The sequence below is a fragment of the Equus przewalskii genome, chromosome 1, assembly GCF_037783145.1.
Source record: "Equus przewalskii isolate Varuska chromosome 1, EquPr2, whole genome shotgun sequence".
NCBI lineage: Eukaryota > Metazoa > Chordata > Mammalia > Perissodactyla > Equidae > Equus > Equus przewalskii.
In genome coordinates this window covers 35,601,030-35,621,991 of record NC_091831.1, presented here as the reverse complement: position 1 = coordinate 35,621,991, position 20,962 = coordinate 35,601,030, and the positions used below count along the sequence as shown (strand labels likewise).

The window sequence follows — 20,962 nt, the reverse complement described above, 5'->3', positions numbered from 1 at the left end:
CTGGATCAGTGGTTTCCCACTAACCTCAGGGTTCCCAGAGGTGCTCCAGTGACCCCTAACAGGGATGAGAGGATGCCCAGGGAGGCAGGACCTGAGTCCCTTAACCTTCCTTACTCCATCTTACTCCAATTTTACAGCCATCCTTACTCCAGTCTCCACAGTTCTGCATTTCAGGGTTCTAGACAGCTTTCTTCTGTGTTTAAAAAGAAGAGCAGCCAGAAAGATCACTGACTTGTACCATCTTTCATAAGTATCATTTCTCTCAGCCAGGTTTTAGGTAGATAAATGATAGGCAATATTCTGAATTTGTTTTATGATTGGAATGCTGATTCACAGTAAACTTATTAGTTTTGGAGCCTAGACCAACAAGACTGACATTCTTAATGGACATTGAGAAGCCCAACCTATATTCTTGCCTACAAGGATGGCCTCTTTTAGTATAAAATTTTCTCCCTTCGCCCAGGCTCCCAAGCAAAATAAGCTGATTGGAAAATGAAGGGATTAAAGGTTAATGAGGCAAGAGTGGTAGCTTTATGAGCGCTTATTTGCAATCATATGAAATCGGAGAGCTGTGATGCTTGAGTAAAATTTTTTTTTAAGCGTACTTAAGAAAGAGAATTCTGGTCTCACATCAGGCAATATCAACATCTACTTATTCTAACAGGCTGTGATCAGAAAATATTCAGCAGCCAATGCAATAACAAAGATCATGATATTAACATCCTGATATTCCAAGGTAATATTAATGAATTACCCTATATAGAATGTTTCAAAGAGTGTCTGATAGACAGAGATATGCTCACCATACAAATATTTGATGTGCACAGATCTATACCAAGAGAAGGTCCCACTCACTCTATAGCATCTGTCATAGAAAATCAAGTTTCCCTAATTTGCTAGTTTTGTGACTGAGAGTATAGGATAAGGCTATATCATTTGCAAATGGACCTGTTTATCTCAAAACCAGTAGGTTTGTGTGTGCGTGTCTGTAATGAGCTAATTATAAATTTACACTTTTCCTAATGAAGTTTTGCTTAACCATCTCACTTCAAAGCCATTCAACAAGAGGGAAAATGCTCACCCCGGTATCTTGCCCCCTTTCATTTAGCAGGGAGATCAGTTTGTATGGCAGTGATCTGTTCTGGTCGCCAATCAGGTCCTTCAGGGGTACGGTGGCCATGCCAATTAATCTGCAGGGGAAAGGAGAAAGCGCACAGTAGCCAAAGTAAGAGGCATGCTTCTGTTGACTCATCAGACCTCCCAATTCCCTTCCTCTTCCTCTGTTAGCATTCAAATCACTCATAATGAAATCTGGGCCATTTTGTTCTCACCCTAGTAGGGTATTTTGGCAGTAAACATCACATATCAGCTATCCCTTCTCCATAACAAGCAGTCATTTCAAGAGTCAAACTAGGGGCCCATGAAATTTCAAGTCATGAAGGAGACAGATGGGTGGGAGGCAAAGACTGAATACAGCCCCCCTAGAATCCAGAAAGAAAGAAAGTAGGACAAAATTCAGGTATTCTTCTGTAACGGAAATTTAAAAGGACCCATAAAACATTGCCCAGTGTAAAGTCATGCCCTCAAGTAGACCTTCTTGAAATGTAAACAGGTTGCTAGTTTGGTGATGGGGTCAACATGCTACCCCATATACTCAAGAGCAGCATTCAAAAGTTGAATGCGTGCACTTCTTTCTTTTCCTGGAACCTGAGAGATTACATTCAGCCTCTAACTCCTACCCATCTACCTCTTAGTGCACATAGCATATTGGGACAGAAGTACACATGTGTCCCTGTGCCCTCTCCAGAGCAAGAATTGTTGTCTGTTCTGTTCACTGCTCTAACCCCAGTGCCTGGAACACAGCACGTTTCTTAATAGATATTTAGTGAATGAAGAAAAAACTAAATGTCTACATATATTGAGAATGAATATGGAAAACATTTTTATAGTTAGGGTACATGATCAAAAAAATGTATGGAACACACATCTCTAGGGAGTTAGTCAATATAAAAATGTAACCCACAGGATATAGTCAGTGAAGTGGGGGTTATAACATGCAACATGGATATAAGAATGAGTGAATTGAAAGAGTTCCCTTTGTGAAATGTAATCAAAAAGCAAAGAGAGCACAGGGGTGTGCCTTCCGTGTGGATACTGATAAAGGAAAAGAGAAATGGTAAGAACATTTAAATGTTATTTACTTATACCTTGCCCACATTTGCAGCAACTTATACTAATAAACAGGAGAGATGATAACACGGAATATCGTTAGCATAAAAATAGAAAAGTAAGCACCAAGTCCTCAGTGTGATAGAAGAGATCCCTTATATCAAAAAACTTGTAGTAAAGAAACAGTAGTTGTGCATAAAACATAACTCTGGGCTTTCAGGCAAAAAGAATAATCAGGAAGTTCATCTTGTGGAGAAATATCAATTATATCAAAATGTAGAACATTTTCTTTAAAAATCAGAAAGTGAAAGTTGATGTCAACATGGGTACATCATTTTTGAACTGACATACATCCATTTTCTCCTCCCCCATTCAAATCTCAGAAATAGGACTAGATTCTACACAGATCTAGGGTCTGTCACCCAATCACATAGATCCAATGACTCGACAATATTAGTAAGTGACTTCATCTCCTGTGAATAGACATATTATACTGCATAAGACCAGAAAATTGCTACAGCACCATTTCACCCAATTTACCCAATGATCTGAACCATGGGCACATGGTTTCTTGGAAGAGTACACCTTCTTGAACAGAACACTGCATAAGACTTTCAACCACCATGATGGATTCTCATCTCTTCTAATATCACAAGTAGAGTCATTTATTGGCAACGGAAAAGAAAAATTCTGCCCCCTGCGGGATAAGAGTGAACTTTTTGATCTCTCAGTCAATGCTGAGAATTGATGGGACCTTGACAGAGTAATTTTTCAGACATGTTCACTCAGTATGTTTGTTAGGTTTTTTTCACATGAGTATGTTTTCTCCTCACTTGGATTTTTATTCCTCTGACATATTGAGGACAAGAGTCTTCACATGACTCCATCTCCACCAGATGAAACAAGTAAAGCTCCCATACGAGGAGAGAATCCCTGGTAAAACCTCTTCCACATCTCGCTCAGCCCCATATGTGTGAGCCTGAGGAGAACTTCTTTCCATGTTTTACAAATAAGACTGTAAGCCAAGGGGCTGGCTATTGAGTTTTTAAGAAGAACAAAATGTGAAAACTACAGATTTAAAAGTCATCTGACTGGTATTAAATGTCTAATGAGGTACTTGCCTTGAAAATGTGGAAACGCACTGGATTTTATTCCTCACAGTTCCATGATTCATAACCTAACCTAATGATTAAAATAATAACATTGCACACTCAAACATGAATTGATTTGCTTTTGCTAAAATCGAGATGACCTGACTCTATCAGCAATAAATAATTCTTGGAACAAAATAAAAAGTACAGCATGCCAGGACAATACCAGCGTCGAAAGAGGGCTGGCCTGGGGTTGGACGAGCACTTATCAACTTTGGCACTACTGACATTTTGAACTGGACAATTCTTTGTTTGGGGGGCTGTCCTGTGCCTTGTCAGATATTCAGCAGCATCCCTGGCCCTATCCGCTAGCATTTCTATAGCTTGCCAATTGTCCCCTGCTGGGCAAGATCGCCCCAGGTTGAGAACCACTGGGTTAGACAATTCCTATTGTGGCCCTAACTCTGTGTCCCAACTTCCTTTGAGGCCTTGGCTAAGTCACTCAACTCTCTGAGCCCACTTCACTATCTGCAAATGAGTGGACTGAAGTAAATAATTTCTCAGACCCTTTTCAGCTCTAAAGTCTGCTACTAGGCTTGCATATATGATGCTTTCTACATCTATCTATTTAGGAAACAATCCCATGTTAAATCTTTCTTTTCTCCTCTGTTAAAGTCCTTGTTCATTGATTCAGGAAAAAAAAATCCCAGAATATACCCATGATTGACAATCCAAAATACTAGGTAAGATTCCTGCTTTCAAAGGCATTGGCCTATAATGTCGTGAGTCAAACTTAAATTCACACAGGGTGTCAGGAGGAAAGGTCAGGCCAATAACAGAAATGTGGAATACAATGGGTAATATGTAAGACAATAGACAGTGGTGGGACTTGTGGCAACTGGAGAGAACAGGCATGCTTAAAACACAAAGCCCATGGGCGGGCCCTTTTATGCCCTGAGTGGTTTTACAATTCCATTCTGACTCAACCAATATTTGCTGGTTTCCCTTCCCCATAACAGGGTGTGAGAGGGTAATAACAGACAACGGACCAGGAAAGGAATAAAATAAAAGAAGTCAATTATAAGTTCTAACTTCAATTCCTTCCAATTCCTTCTTTCAAAAACCTTTAGTCCTGTTTCTTAAGATTTGCTTTTTCATCATAAAATTCTGATGCTTGTGTGTATGTAGGGAGGGGAATTAAAAGAAAACTTGAATTTCTTTTTTCTGAAGTAAAGGCGGCGTGTTTAGATGAAAGCCTGGGAAGATTTTAATCCCCAAAATATTTTTAACAGCTAGACTGAGTTGAAGAAAAATGCAGTTACAACTTCTAAGAGCTTTCACTGTAATTGAAGAAAACATCCCCTAGGGGCAAGCCTGAGCTCTACAGGACTCCGAAGGCACGCCCAGCTGGCCTGGCCTATTTTCTATGACATTGCTTGGATACAAAACACTGTGAGAGGCTGGGAAAGGATGACTTGGCCTCCCACACAAGGGATAAGAACAGTTCAGTGGGACCGCAAGCCAATCTCCTTTAAAGGAGATGACACTAAACCAAAAACTCTTTTTCCTTCATATTACTAATGCTATAAATATGCTAAAATGTCACAGTGAAAGTAATGGGGATGTTTTGCCCTGTATTTTCATGGAAAAATAAGAGTCTCCCCCATGGACCCCACCCCACACTGAAACAGATGGATGACAGCTCAAAAGGAAACTTTATAGTGAAAGAATCACAAGGCCTTTTGGCTCTCCAGCTTTACGTGTAGAATTAATAAACTGCAGATGTATTCGGAAACGAAGAAAGCCAGTCCTGCTCGTATTCCTTTCAGCCCAGGGATGTCCATCCAGTTTTGAGTTGGGTCTTTACGCAACACTGAACTAATTCTAAGCAGTGGGTGCAACTACTTGAAAATTAGAGGTTATGATTGGGGGAACAAAAGAGTTTAATTGTAAATTAGTCAACTCAGCATGCAAGTGTTGGTTAAGAACTTCTTCAATTGTTTCTCTTTTATTCAAACAGTCTAGTGTGTTTAAAAAAGAGAAATGGAAAATGTTCTCCCCCGTTAGCATAGCCTTGACGCCAATGGTAACGGCTGCATGCCACTGTGGTGAGTAAGGGCCCTGCTGGCTGAGTTCTTAATCAGGGAGCTTGACCATATGGAGCTGTTCTGTAAGGCAGGACACAGCCCGCATGGATCACTGGAGAAGGGTTTACTGGAAATTCCCTCATGAAGGAAAGGAAAAATACGTTGGAGCCTGGAAAGTAAATCACGTGTTGCCCTGTTTCTGTCCCTAGAGACTTCGGCACATCTCAACTTCTTCTGAGGGGAAGTCACAATCCCCAACGGGGCTGGGGACAAATACTTCTCCAAGCTGCTCCCAGATCCCCTGTAGAAAACCTGAAAGGACCATTACGTGCTCACCCTTTGAAGCACTGGGCTCTCAGTCAGCTGAGCTCTGCCATTTTAGCCAGGCCCGTGTGGCCTGTGGGGTTCCTTGGCTGAGCCCTTCCCCACGCTTCTCCCTCCCCTGGGTCAGGATCTGTCAAGCCCCACGCCCCCTGCCCCCAGGCAAAAGGCAGGAGAGCCATGCATGCCCCTTGTTTCCAACCCGATGGGTAGGAGAGGCAGAGGCAGCCACGGCAATGGAACCTAACACAGGAAGCCCTTGGTAAGCAAGAACCCCTCAAATGGCAGCCCCCCACACTGGGGTCTCCCATCCACTCACCAGTGGGGATCCCTCCTGAGTCTCCCACTGGCCCACCCTCACCCTCTGGATTAGCTCATAAACCGCTCCTCTGAATGTGATTGTTCCCCAGCCATCCCTGCAGCACAGTCACCAGGGCGGTTCCAGATTCCCTGAATCCTGAGTCAGACTTTTCCTTTAGTTCATTCTTATACTCAGGAAGTTTGAGAAACAATGGTCCAGAACAGCGGTTGTCAATGGGAGCCAAAGTAGGTGGAGGGGTGGGTGGAGGGCTTGGGGTAGGGAAGGCAGCTGGCAAAGCCGGATCTGGGGTCATGGGGACTTGTGTCGTTTTTTACAAGTAAGTGCATCTAACATCATAATATAGCTTCGCATTTGAGAAACGGGCGTAGAAATCCAGTTATTTAACAGAACAACATAGTAAGCCAAACTCCATGAAAATCTACTCAGCAGTTCTGGTTACCTGTGCCCTTCCCATGGCATCCCCTCCGTACTCCAGACCAGGACTGTCAGAGAGGCTTGAGGCTTTTATCCGCATCACAAGGAGGCAGGTGTTTTAGAAAACGTAGAAATGCAGGTCCACACAGTGGTTCCCAAACCTGGCTATGTACAAGCCCCCCGGGGTGAGGCTGAGCCCCTATACGTTTAACAAATTCCATTCCTGGGTTTTGGAATCACTGAGCTAGCCTGGAGACTGTGGCAGGATTTGCAGGATTCAGGGCCAGCAACAACTTCCTTTTTGCCAGTCCCTCCCAATCCTTCTGCCCCTGCTGCTGCAAATGGTGTCACTTTAATAAGAGAAAGAGCTGAGTGGAAGCCCAGGTCTCCCCAGCAAAGCCTTCCCAATCAGGAAGGCACGGAGGCCAGAGTCAGTTACTTTGTCGCTGCAAGGGGCAGGTTAATTAACCTAATGCCTGGCATGCAGAAGATGCTCAATGACTATTTCTTAAATAGATGACTGTATCCTGTCTTTTTGCTACTCGCACCTGACCAATTTTCCTGTTCATGCAGCCCTCAGGGATCTGAATCTGTGCTTGCCTGCTCGGATGGTTTAGCAGGGTTCCCAGGCTCCATGCCTGTCTAATCCCCTCGTCCAGTAGAATCAAGGCAGTAGTTCTCATTACTATTCATTCATCAAGGACTTGGATCTTACAAAGTAAGGCGGACAATATAACGTAGTGATGAACAACTTGGAGCTAGGCAGAGCTGGCTAATTCGGACTCATCCTTGTCCTACACGCTGTGTCCAGGTTGTTGAACTTCTCTGAGCCTCAGTTTCCTCATCTGTAAAATGAGGATAATGATAGCTCCTCTCTAACAGAATTGTTGCAAGGATTAAAGGGAGGATGTGGTAAGTGCTTAACAATCACCTTCTATGTTCTTTCAGACATTACTCTAGAAAGAGGAATCTAAAAAAAGCATAGGAGGACGAGGACGTGACTCCAGGCCAGTAGTTGAAGGGAAAACTGCTCTGAATTCAGGTGCAGCCTGTCACAGGAAGACAGGTTTACCTAGGCAGGGGTCTGGGTGGGCGGGCAAGAATGAACAGATAAGAACCCTTGGTAACTACCCACATCCACTTCTCTACAATCACTGTGCAATGTCCTAAAACCAGTCCTTTCTCTTACGTACATCAAACAGCTCCCTCCCCACCCTCAAGGCTATATATTATATATCACCAATCTATGTGGGAAACAATTTTTATTTTCAAGATTAGACCAGAAGTAACTTCAGCTGTAACTGAATTCTCATAAAAGCAAATATAGTGGAAACTGAATGAAGGTTGTAAAGCCATTGGTTTCATAAGATGTTTCATTATAAAACAGACCCCAAAACAAATCCCTATACCAAAACCCTATGTAAAGCAGCACCCACGTGGGCGTACGCAAGCGCACATACACACACACACTCCCTCACCCTCACCCTGTCATTTTCTTCCCTTTTCTCCTGCTTTATTTTCCTTCACCATATTTATCACCGTCTGATATACTATATGTGGATTTATTTGTTTACTGTCTGTTCCCTCCACTCAGATGGAAACCCCATGAAAGGCACAGAGCACCTCAGTGCCCAGAGCAGTGTCTGACACACAGTAGGCATTAGTAAACATTCGTTGAATGAGTAAGTTAACTGATACATCATTGAAAATAGTCCAGTGACCTTGCGAATGGCTTACAGTTTATAAAGCTTACTCTCCTAAGAGAAGCCCTCCAAGTGCAATTAGAAGGTAATTACAGTTCTTGTCATTATGAAATGCTTTTCTCTTTCAGTCTCCCTAGGTGTCTTTCTCCAGGGTGTGGCCCACTTTTACTCACAAGATCTTAACAGATGCCAGCAGGACTGCAGCAGCTACTTAACTGGCCTCCCAACAGTGGGGCTGAGCTTCTCCAGGCATCTGGAGACAGCCAGCCCTAACCAGTTTTGATCTCTTCATAGTTTTGCCACTCCATTGAAAACATGGGGCTAAAAAGAAATCAGAACTGAGAAGCCTGTTCCACAGTAACATCTGCTTCCGGTTGAGATTTTCACAGACCATGAGAATCTACACCGTTTAGAAAACCTGCCTCAACCATGGGCCGTCCCTCCCTCCCCAACAAGCACACGGGGGAGAAGGGACAGGCGTGGGGACCACCTAAATACACCCCACTGTCGTGTTTACACTTGGCAATGTCAGCAGTGAGTCTCATCACTCGAAGAGATAAAAATAATAAAAGCTTGAAGTCAAGGTCTTTTGTGTCCCAGGAAATGAAAATTTATCATAAGCGATATCACACTTTGTCCCACCAAATTAATTTCATTCCAAACCAGTCTTTCTGTTTTCTCTAACTTAAAACATCTTTTGCCAGAGAGTTAGAATATTTCACAACCCAAGCCTGTACTTTCCTTTTTCTAATTCGATAGCCCCTAGTATCACAGTGTGTGTGTGTGTGTGTATGTATGTGTGTGTGTTTGGATTAAAGGTTGAAGGCCAGAATGTGAAAATGAGAGGACAGCATCACACACACACACACACACACACACACACACATGCAGGGAATAAACCTTGGAAGATCAGGGCCCTGGGTAAGAAGATTTTAACACAGCTAGGTTAAATCCATGTGCTTCCACTTAAAGAGCTAAGTGACTTGAAGCAATTTGGGGACCCTCTCTGAGCCACACTTTTCTCATCTGTAAATTGGGGATAAGCCTGTCTGAATCAGAGGCATTATAAAGATTAAATGCAATTACGTGTGGAATAGAATTAGCACAATGCCTGGCACCTGTCAAGCCCACAAGAGATATTGGCTATTATGTTGTTTGTCAGGAAATGGAATCCATTTTTCCTTAATTATATTAAATTTGCCCTCATATCTACCATTTATTGAGGAAGTAATACAGCCCCATTATAAAAATGAACAAACTTGCCAAGAGTCACCCAATCAGTAGGAGTCAAAACCCACACTAATCTCGTGATCATACAGCTGACCGCCTGCCCACACCACCTCTTATGCAAGAACCTGGGGACATGTCCTCCTAGGTATATTGTTAGGTCTTAGCATTTCCTTTCTTACTCAGGCTGCAGCAAAACAGCTGCCTGGCACAGTGATTTATATCCAGATGATGTTGTTAACTTTGCTCCACATTTGTGTGGGGGTATGTGTGACGCTGGTTTTGAATGCACAAGGACACACATACGAAGGGGAAAAATAAGAATACTAGAAATGAAAACTCTTGGAGTGATAATTATAGTCATCTTATCTCAGACATTGTAATTTGCATCTCTAGAAGTTCAATTTGGATCTTTTTTATACCTTCCATGTCTCTACTTCACATCCTCAAGCATTCCTCTACCTCCCTGAGCCTATGGAATATAATTAAAACACCTGCTTCATTGTCCGTGTCTACTAATATCATCTACTAATAAGACAGCTGTTTTTCTCCGCGTTACTGAGGTACAATCCTTCTGTGTGCTCTCCCCAAGGCTCTGTGAATTACAAGGTTTTCCCGGCTGGCTGGTGGGCGCGTTACTGTTCCCAGCTCTGTGTGCCTTCCAAGGACTGTTCTTCTGCTCCTTTCAGGTTGTTGTTTTTCTCTGCCTCACAGTTTCCCCACTGACCAGTACTCAACTGAAGAGTGGAGAGGAACCCTCTGCAAATCTCTAGAGCTTTCTCTGTGTGTGTGTAGCTCTCTCCTCTCAGTCCTCTAGGCACCTTCGCATCTCTCGACTCCTACATGCACTTCCTCAATCTGGAGACAACCAGGACCTGCCCAACTTCCCTGGCCCTCACTGCAGCCTGCCAGTGCTCTCCAGGCGGTGAGCTGGCACTCACAAGGGCTCATCCTGTTTATCTCCCTCCTCTCAGGCATGGCTGTCCTGTGCTGCGGATGTCCCATATCTGAAATCAGTGTTACATATATTTTACCTCCTTTTAGTTGTGTCAGGTGATACGTCATCTTAGCATGAGTGGAACTTCCAAACTATAGTCCCTTTAAGGACGAGAAGTCTGAGGCCTCGGGGGTTAAGTACCCTGCGCGAGGTCACTCACTGGTAATCAGTGGAGCTGGGTCTCTAAGCAGCCTCGGTCTGGCTCTAGAATCTCAGCTTTGAACACGATGCTCTAGTGCCTTCCTGCGAGCCCAGCTGTGAGCTCTGCAACTCCCTACAAAAAGGCATGAGCTCTGGGTCAGGCATTTGTTTCCCTTCTGATCTGACCCCTTTGCGTTCTGACTCCTTTGCAGCTTAGACCCAAGGTGGAACTGGAAAGCTGTTCCATAGAGCTGAGCTGGACAGATTCCACATAAATGGCCCATTACCAGTGGGCTAACTGTCAGGTGCAAGGTGCTTTAGAAGTATTGAATTTCATCCATATATTAGTAACATAAATTCACTTGTTCATTCACTCATTCAGCAAACATTTATTGAGAATCTCTTTATTATGTGCTGGCACTGTGCTAAGTGATGGTGTTAAAGTGTTGAACAAGATAGATGTGGAACTTCCTGACTAGTAGGAGAAGAGCAAATGAACAGACAAATAGCTAAGAACGTTTCAGGTGGTGGTGAATGCTGAGCTAGATAAAGCAGATGTGCAGACCAGCACATGTCTTTGAGTACTTATCTAAAACCCAGCCTGAAAGTCCACATGTCCAGATGGACTCCCCCGACCATTCCGGCACCCATACAAGCTCCCTAACAACACAGCTCAGAGGAAATACAACAGGGCAATGAGATGGAGAGCAAGGGCGGGCGCTGCTCTAGGTCGTGTGGTCAGAGATGCTGAGGTTGAATGAGAAGATTTTACATCTACTGCAGTTGGAAAGAAAGAGCATTCATTCCATGCAGAGGAACAGCCATGCAAAAGCCCTAATGGGCATCTCTTTTTCTTCCCTGGCACACACACACGGGCATATGTGCACACTCCCACACGCCTACATCTGAAAACTTGTAAACATCCTTCATTCCTACATTTCCAGGCTCCTTAGGCACTCAAGTAGAGTGACAGCAGGGCCACAATGCCAAGGGATCAGAGGCCCAGGTTCAACCCCTCTGAACTTCAAGCTTCATTTCCACTTCTCAAGGTCATTGTGAAGATCACGTGAGATGAGATATACTCTCCAAACTTATGTTGTCCATTGGCGATCATGAGCATAAACGACTTACTGTTCAATAGCATAAAAATGTCTGCTTAAATTTTTACCTAGGGAGGAGCTACCCACACTCTGATAATGCGTATTCTTAATTTTATTGCAAAATTAGAAAGAAAAATTACTTCCATTTTAGCCAAAAGATAATCAACCATTCCACCTGCATTTTGGTTCCTATAGGTGGTCAGAGGTTTTCAGTATAACATAAAAGTCAAGAGTACAGGCCTGGATATAAATGCTGACATATACATACCTCCTGTGTGACCTTGAGCAGATGACTAAACCTCTCTGAGGAAAAACAGGACGTGCCTCATACGGTGTCTGTGAGGATTAAGTGGGAGAATGCATTCAAAGGACTGGGTATAGCCCTTGGCACTCTCAAAACCCTCACAAACTGATAGCCAGATTGCCTCTCTGCAAGGGAATTTTTCATTCTTCAGCTGCTGGGAAAATCCTCCCACTCTGACATTTTGGCTAAAAATATCATTTCATTTTCCTCACATGACCAAGAGGCTCCTCTGGCTCTTCTCTCACCCTCACTCAATCTGGATGGCTGCGTGGACGACCCTAAAGTGAGGAAGGACAGAGTCCTCACTGAGTGGCGCAGCCCGCTCCCGGCCCCTGAGGAGGCATGTAGTTCCCGCGCCAGTGCCCTGCATGCTTGGACTGGCCCAGGGCGGTCCGCTGTGGGTGTGGGCACGGGCGCACAGGCCAACCCGGGCAGCTGGCATTGTTTGCTGACAGGCCCCCTCCCTGGGCAGCAGATGCCAAGAGCTGTATTTGCACGGCCAGTCTCCATGGCAACGGGAAAGTCAACAGGCAAGACATTCCTTAAGCTGGTAGAAGAATCCTCTGCCCCCACCCTGGGCTTCCAGGTGAGGGAAACGTTCCCACACTGAGCCGTGAGCTGATCCTCGAAGGCCTAACAAGAAAATTTGCCGCCAAAGTACACAAATATTTTGGACAAACATACAGCTTATTCCCAGATGGGTTACTTTTTTTGTTTGTTTTTTTTCCTGCAGTGTACAGGTAACTTGACCAAGTTCTACGCCTTGTTTAGTTGGTGGAAATAAAGGCAAAGGTCACAATTCCTGGCTGATGGTGGAGAAGCATGCAGCTTTGTACAGTAAGAGCACAGGCAACACAGGGGCCCTATCACACGTGCTGTGCATTCCAAAGCAGGTTCAGGGTCGGCCTTTCACTGGAAGACAGCAAACAACCATGCAGCGAGATTTGGAGGACAGAGAAGTAATCTCCCAACTCAAAAGGCCTCCCCCAATGGCCCCGCCACAGGGCCTAAAATACTCTTTTTCCACTCTTTCAGATAAGTCACCAGTGGCCTCGGTCCCCAGATCAATGTTCCTGGGACATTAACACAGTAAACTATCAGCAGCTGTTACCCTATTATTCCGATCAGTTTCTCAGAAAGTTTCTTTCCACCAGCAGGACCTTGCAGGACTGAGACACAGGACAGATGAGTTTTGTTGGGGAAAAGAACTGGTAGACGGTACAGGTATGGCTCAGGGAGCAGACCCAAGTGGGCCCCCGGTGGGAGCCCTGGAACATAAATAAGGACATGGGGTGCTTGGGAGAAGTCAGGGGGAGGAAGACCTCCCAAAAGGAGGAGAGGGAGATGTTGAAAGAGTAATGAAGACCAGCTTCATCCTTTGCCGGGAATTTACATTTTTCTGCTAGGCCTGAAAATCCCCCTGTCATCATAATGCCAGAGTCACGGCCTGCTCACAAGAACACCCAGAGTAACACATCTCAGTAAGGTGCAAGGAGCCCCTAACTGCAAGGACCCTCTTATAACAGGATCCATCATATTTTCCTTGTTCAAAATTAGAAAGAAAAATGCCCAGGATCAGAAAGACTGCACATTGGAAAGACAACTCTACCTCCAGAAATGCTTGCCAAACGCCCAAAATAAGAACCAAGGCCAGCCTCAGGGTGAGGATCTGTCCTCTCCCCATTACTGCTGTCATACAAGGGCCTCGAGTGTTCTCAACAGGCATAAAATAAATACGTAATGGTCTCCCAGTATTGTTTTCCCTGCTTCCTAACTGGTCCCTCCATCCAGTCTCCACACAGAAAGTCTGATCTTTTTAAAATATGTCAGATCATACCCAAAACCCTTTAATGGACCCCGATTCTACCAGGAATGAGATCTAAAGCTGGTGCTCACAAAGCCATGCATGCTATGGCTGCACTGATCTCATCTCTGTCCCTCACTCCAGCCCCTCCTGTTCTTTGTGCTCCAGCCTTAATGGCCTCCTCAGTGTTTCTCCAACACCCCAAATACACTCCTGCCTCAGGGCCTTTGCACTTGCTGTTCTCTCTGCCTGCAATATTCTTTCCCCACAGAAAGCTGCATGGCTTATTCCTTCACTTTATTTAGGTCTCTGCTCAACTGTCACCTTATCACCACCTCATATAAAACAGGATCTTTCCCCACTCCACTGTCAATCACACTCTATCCTTTCACTCTGCTTTACGTATTTTTCTTCATGGTCTATAACAGTTTCCTTCTTAGCTTTTAGCACTCCTTAGCGCCCGATATGTTATATATTTCTTCATGTATTTGTTTGTTTTCTTACTCTCCCTCAAGCATGTTACCTTCAGGAAAGCAAGGACTTTGTGTGAAACAAAGATGAGAGCTCCCAGGCCAGCCTGCCAGGCTTTGTCACCATGTTAAATAGATGAGGCACAAAGTGATAAAGGCCTGAACCAGGCTGGTGGCTGAGGCCATGATTAAGAAACACATAGCACACACAATGGATAGGAAGAAAAAGTAAGATTTGTCAACAGATTGGGTAGGATATAAAAGGGAGACGATCCAGAGAGATGTGAGGTTTTGAGCCCACTGGTCTGGAACTTTGCTATCCAATATGGTGGCCACCAGCCACATGTGGCTAGGGAGCACTCAAAATGTGGCTAGTCTGGATTGAGACGTGCTCTAAGTGTGAAACACACAGATTTCAGACTTAGTAAAGAAAAAAATGCATGTAAAATGTCTCAATGATTTTTAAAATACTGACTATATATTGAAATGATAATACGTTGGATACACTGAGTTAAAGTATTTCCTGAAGTTAATTTCACCTGTTTCTTTTTGTTTTTTAATGTAGCTACTGGAAAATTTTAAATTACATATTTGGCCTGCACTACATTTCTTTGGAGAGGGCTGGTCTGGAATATAAACAGTGGTACCATTTGCAGAAAGAGGAGAGCAACGGAGAGAAGGGAGTATTATTAGCAACACATAGGAGGCTACAGTAAGGCTGGATCACCCACTTCCCCACAACTTTGAAATATGGAAAGTCCGCGAGTTGGAGTGGGGGCTAGAAAGATAATCATACAACTGATTCAAAGCTGAAGTATGCAACATAATCTTAAAAAGCTAGAATGGTTTTCAGACCAAGAGAGTGGGACCAGAACCTGCTGGAACGTATTTGTATAGCTTAAGGAAAAACCCCATCAGTCACAAGGGGCACTGGTCAGCAATGGAACACGGAAAAAGCGATCTCACCAAAGGTGAGCATGGGCGGCAGCCATGAAAGCACTGTCCAAAGGGTAGATGTCTGTCCAGGCTCTCTTGGTCTGATGCCATTAAGCAGAAGCCCCCAGTGACTAGGGAGACCATCTGATTTTCTGTCCAAATCAAGCCACTGTTGACAGCAAAAGGGGCATTAGTAATCATTGTGCTGGGGCAATAATCCAGGACCATCCCAAGCAAATCAGGGCATACGGTCACCCTTCCTCAACTAATTCATTCTAATTTATTGCTCTTGTTGCAGCCTTCTGATTTTACCAAACGTGCCTGAGACATATTTTTTAATGTATTGACATTACTAAACACTAGGATGCTTCTTACAATTGATATGGGCATTTAAACTCAGACTTCTTACCTCCACCTCAAACTTGTTATTAATTTAATAGCACACTTACAATCAAGAATACAGAGTATTTTGGCTTCCCGTGGGGTATGAGATGAAGGAGAATTCATTGATCAGAGAGTAGAAATGCCCTCCCACCAGAAAATAGAAAGTAAGTAACCTAGTTTTAGGTACTGGATTCTTGTGAGCTTGATTAGTTTGAATCAGCGACCTAAGACTGCATTCTGAATCTATAAGGCCAAAGTTCAGATCAAGGTCTGGGGTGAATTTACCGAGGTCATTCTGTCTCATGGAAACCTGTTTGAGAAGCCCCCCCAGCTTTACCCAGGGGACAACCCTTGGTGCCACCATGGGCGCCATCATGACCCTTCCCCATTTGAAACTGGTAGAGGCAGTAAGATAAGGAATCTGGTTTAGACCTGTTGGGTTTAAAAGGCCAATAAGACATTAAAATGGAAGTGGGGCTGGAAGCAGAACTTGAATGAGATGTATATGGGTGACACATAATCAGAAGAAGCAACTTTGCTTGTGTCCAATAAACCACCAGAGTTAGGAAGTGACTATATGCAGTTAACAAAGACGTTTCAGAAGTGTAAATAGGTTTCACCATAAGTACCAAATTGGATAGACTAAAGGTGTCTTAGTGTTTACAGCCTCTTAGGAATACAGAAGTTTTGGGGAAAGCACTGTGATTGATTAACCACGTCTGATATTGGCTTAGAAGTGGGGGGGGGGGCATGGAATTAAAGCACAATTATATTGGAAGTATTATAAAATGTTACTAAAGATGCATTCCTTCAACAAAACAAACAATAGTAAGATAATACGTAAAATGAGAAAAAGTTGAAACCAACTTACTTATTTTGTCCAATTGTCTCAAAATCTTTCACAACAATCCCAAGGGAAGATGAAAAGTCCAGGGGTATACCCCTCAAGTCAAACTCCAAAATCTATCACAGAAGGTTATGAAACAAAAAGATGGTTAAAAGGATCAGGGAACACAACGTGATGTCCCAACACTAAACGTTGGGTCATTATCTTCACCAATGACAATCTTTTGAATTCTCCAATTCTATAATTCGGTGGACGCGATCAGATTCTAACCCTGGATGCTGCTGAGGGATGTGGGAAAGCCAATCAGATTTAGCCTCAAAGGACCTGGATGCAACTCCTGGCTTCCCATTCTCTAGGCTCCACGGCTTCGGACAAGTCACGAAACCCACCTCACAGTCAGCGAACCGACTTAACGTCTACCACAATTGTTGTAAGAATAAAATAAAACGTGTGTGAAAATGCTTTCTTCAACAGTTATTTTTAAATTACTTGTTCCTCCTAGTTATACTATTATCAAAGGGATGAATAATCTAACAAAACATATTCTAAAATGCACCAGCCCCCTATTTTAAGTCCCATCATGGCCAGTGCTAAAGTCAGATGAGAATTTCATCTTAATGCAATAAATTGCTGTCCAACGGCAAAGGTAAAAAATCAATACAGTATGACGGATGGCTTTAACTGATTATGTAACAAATGAATTGGATAAAGCAATATCTACTGATGATTTGATTCTCCTGGTAATGGGTTGGGAATGGATGGCGAATGTGTCTTATAGCTTATCTTAGGACACACCCACTAATCTCAATGGGTTGGGGTTGGCATTTCATTTGGGTTGGGTTTCAGTTATAACATTGCAATTGGGAAGTTTACTTGATAAATACATATGTAATTAAAAAAAATACATGTTGGAAACAAAATGGTGTGAGACAGATGATGCCCTACGGAGGACATGCCTGCTTATACGACCATGTATCTCTCTGCCATCGGCCACACGGATTGACCTAAATATAAAGAGCCATGTTAGGACTACTCAGGATCAGAAACACTAAATGCATATATATATGTACTTTTTATTTGTCTTATTTTTGGAGCTCTGCATGAGGCGCTAGGATCCACAGTATCCACAGGGAACAACCAGACTGGCCTCTTGCTCTCACGGAGCTGGTGGTCCAGGTGGCTATGTTCTGGGTTCCAGTGAAATTGCAGAGAAGTGAAATTCTCTCTCAGCCTGCGTGAGAGCAGCAGAGCTTTTTAAAAGGAATTAAGACGTTTTCATATTCACCTCATTCACTGAGAAGGTACAGTATTTACCTCACAGAGACATTAAAACTACCTTGGAGGGGAAGTGTTCACAGCCTTGTGACTTAGCAAAAATAACAAAGACATTTGTCACTGTGCTTATCCAGGAAGATCTGATACAGATTTCGGAAAAAACAATGTAGCTGATGACCAACTTTTCAAAAATTAGTCAGCATAGGAAAATGTACCCAGAGGAAGGAATTAAATTTTTCACATATTTATAAATGTATTAAACACTGAACCATTTATAAAATAGATATAGAGTCAATAGCGGGGGAGAAGGTAAAGAAATTATATTATATCCCTTCTGCAGAACATTAGAGTCATTAAAAATATGTTTTGTTTTGTTTTTTGATGAGGAAGACTGGCCCCGAGCTAACATCTGATGCCAATCTTCCTCTTTTCTTGCTTGAGGAAGATTAGCCCTGAGCTAACATTTGTGTCAATCTTTCTCCACTTTTTTTATATGTGGGTCACCACCACAGCATGGCTAGCAAGTGGTGCAGGTCCATGCTTGAGATCCAAACCCATGAACATAGGCCACCAAAGTGGAATGCACTGAACTTAACCACTATGCCATGGGGCCAGTCCCCAAAAAATACTTTTGAATAAAATGACATGGGATATGCTCAGGATATGATAGTAAGAAAAAAATAGGATAGGAGACTATATTTGCTAGATGATGCTAATTTGCTAATTTTAAGACATAATATTTTATTAAACATATTCATTCAATGAACATTTACTGATACATCCCAGATGTTAACAGTATTTGCTTCTGGATAGCGGGACTAAAGGTCATTTTTTTATGCCGATCTGATGTTTTCAAAATTTCTACATTAAGTTTATATTAATTTTATCAACATAGAAAACAGTAAATGTCATTACTCAGCCAGACACACAAAGTATCATTTAATATACACTTGACTAGTCAGATGAAGGTATGTTTTTTTGTTTTGTTTTGTTTTTTAAAGATTTTATTTTTCCTTTTTCTCCCCAAAGCCCCCTGGAACATAGTTGTATATTTTGAGTTGTGGGTCCTTCTAGATGTGGCATGTGGGACACCGCCTCAGTGTGGTATGCTTTTAATTATGGAGCTTTCCCGGACTCCAGAAATGATCCAATCCCACCCCTTGCTCTACAGATGTGCCCCAGATATGCAACATAACCGGACCAAGGTGACGCAGCAAGCTCAAGGCTGCTCCAGGCCACAACCCAACACTCCTCACTCCCCAACCAGTCTCTGCTCACCACATCACTACTGTACAGGAGATGTCACTGTGTTACATCTCCTTGAACTTCTCTGCTATCTCCATGACCACAAAGGGAGATGGAGAGGGTGGGAGGGAAATGCAGAGATTCTCCTCCCAAAGGCAGGGACAATCAGACAAAGATGGGACAATCAGTTGTAGCTTATCCACTGAAACAAAGTTGAAAAAACAATGAAGTCACCTCATTCCAGACAGGGTTGAGTTCACTATCAACTTTCTTTGTTTTCTTTTTCTCATCTGCAAATACAAAATAAGAGATATCAATCAGTTGGAAACATGTAGAGCATGTACCACTCATTTGTTCATTCGAACAACATTTCCCTGAGGGCCAACTATGTGTCCTCATTTTCCCATTCATCTGCCCTGAGTGGGGGCTACCTGAATTAAAGTTTTCCAAACTGAACAGCATTTTTATGTCTAAAATATTTTTCCCATGCCCAGGTCTACAAGGTGTTAGGGGCTGAGGGGCTGAAAATCACAGAAGTGTCGAGAGCCTCTGCCTGTCGCTCACTGACTCTCACAGACCACGGTCACCCACGGCCTCTGCGTCTCCAGCCTGTTGCAAAAAGAAGGCAGTGAAGCTAACCTTTGACCCGCAGGTATTGCCATGCTGCAGATGAGGATACTGAGGCTCAAAGGAGTTAAGAAATATGTGTGAGCTCACACTCAGCAGTGGTGCCCTGATACAACCTGGAATTTCAGCTCTGAAGCCCATGTTGCCTCTGCATGGAATAAGACCCCAAAACAGCTTAAGGATGATGCTGGACTCCCTCCCACAGGCCTCGGTACAAGGTAATCAGTAGATGAACACTTTCTAGGGCCGGCAGAGAATTGGGGGTTTCCTTTACTCCTGGCCCACCTTTTCTGAAGACACAAGGTCTTTTTCCTCTGTGTCTGGGACCAGATAACACACCTACCTAGATGCATTAATGTTTATCCAGCTAGTGCTTAAAGTTTCCTTGGAACAAAGTCCAAAGAGCAGGGGCTTCTATGGGTCCCTAAGTCCCCAAACACAAAAATAAAAGCTAATGTTTGAGTACAAAACGCTTCGTAAGCACTAGTTCATCTGTTTTTGGAAAAAAACAATTTTTCCTCCTGTAAGTCTCCTTTACCATGACACAGAACACCCGCAACACTTCTGACACCAGACGCATGCAAGGCGTTTCCCCCACGAAGCAATGTTCTGCGACACCAGCTGGGTGTTCTGCAGTTTGTCTCCATTCTGACACTCTCTACCCTGGAGAGGGCATCAGATCTCACAGGGTTAGGGCTCAGTCCCACAAAATACCCTCACCCCACTTCAGAAGCCAATAGCAAGTCCAGGTTGTCACCTGTCCTTCTGACCAATGGGCTACAAGTGTGAGGTTCCCACGACCCCCTCCTTGGGTTCAACTAATTTGCTAGAGTGGCTCACAGAACTCAGGAAAACAGTCACCTATGTTTACCAGTTTATTAAAGGATATGATAAAAAATACAGATGAACAGCCAGATGAAGAGATACAGAGGGTGAGGACTGGGAGGGTCTCAAGCACAGGAGCTTCTGTCCCTACAGAGTTGGGGTGTCACCCTCCTGGTACATGGATGTGTTCACCCACCTGGAAGCTCTCCGAACCCTGTACTTTTGGGATTTTTTGGAGGCTTCCTCACGCAGGTATGATCAATTATTAACTCCATTTCCAGCCCCTCTCCCCTCTCAAGAGAAGTGGGGGGCGGGACTGAAGATTCCAAGCTTCTAACCATGGCCTGGTCTTCTGGTGACCAGCCCCCATCCAGGAGCCACCCCGAGTTACCTCCTTAGAACAAAAGATGCTCCTAGTGCTCTTATCACTTAGGAATTTACAAGGGTTTTAGGAGCCCTGTGTCAGGGATGGGGTCAAAGACCAAATATTAGAACAAGAGATGCTCCTAGTGCTCTTATCACTTAGGAAATTACAAGGGTTTCAGGAGCTGTGTGCCAGGAAGGGGAAGGGGAGTTGGGGCTGGGGGTATCAGCACAGACCAATAAATATATTTTCTATCATCTCACATCATCTAATCTCCTTAAAAATCCTAGGATGTACGTATAATTATTT

At 43.6% G+C, this 20,962-nt stretch overlaps 1 protein-coding gene across 6 annotated transcripts in view; it reads right to left on the bottom strand.

Annotated features, from left to right (window-relative positions):
• Positions 1 to 20,962, bottom strand: part of MYOF (myoferlin) — a 152,946-nt gene that overhangs the window by 113,180 nt on the left and 18,804 nt on the right. For 4 of the 6 annotated variants that reach the window (XR_011537338.1, XR_011537336.1, XM_070609490.1 and 1 more), the window contains exons 2-4: positions 19,072 to 19,127; positions 16,342 to 16,433; positions 1,082 to 1,190 (exon numbers count right to left, since the gene is read on the bottom strand). Coding sequence is in view for 4 of the 6 variants with exons in the window: in XM_070609490.1 (XP_070465591.1) it covers positions 1,082 to 1,190; positions 16,342 to 16,433; positions 19,072 to 19,127 (257 nt within the window). In the remaining 2 variants the exon portion in view is untranslated. Of the gene's footprint in view, positions 1 to 1,081; positions 1,191 to 11,840; positions 12,387 to 16,341; positions 16,434 to 19,071; positions 19,128 to 20,962 lie in introns of those variants that run through there. The other 2 variants (XM_070609500.1, XM_070609511.1) reach the window with 1 other exon arrangement.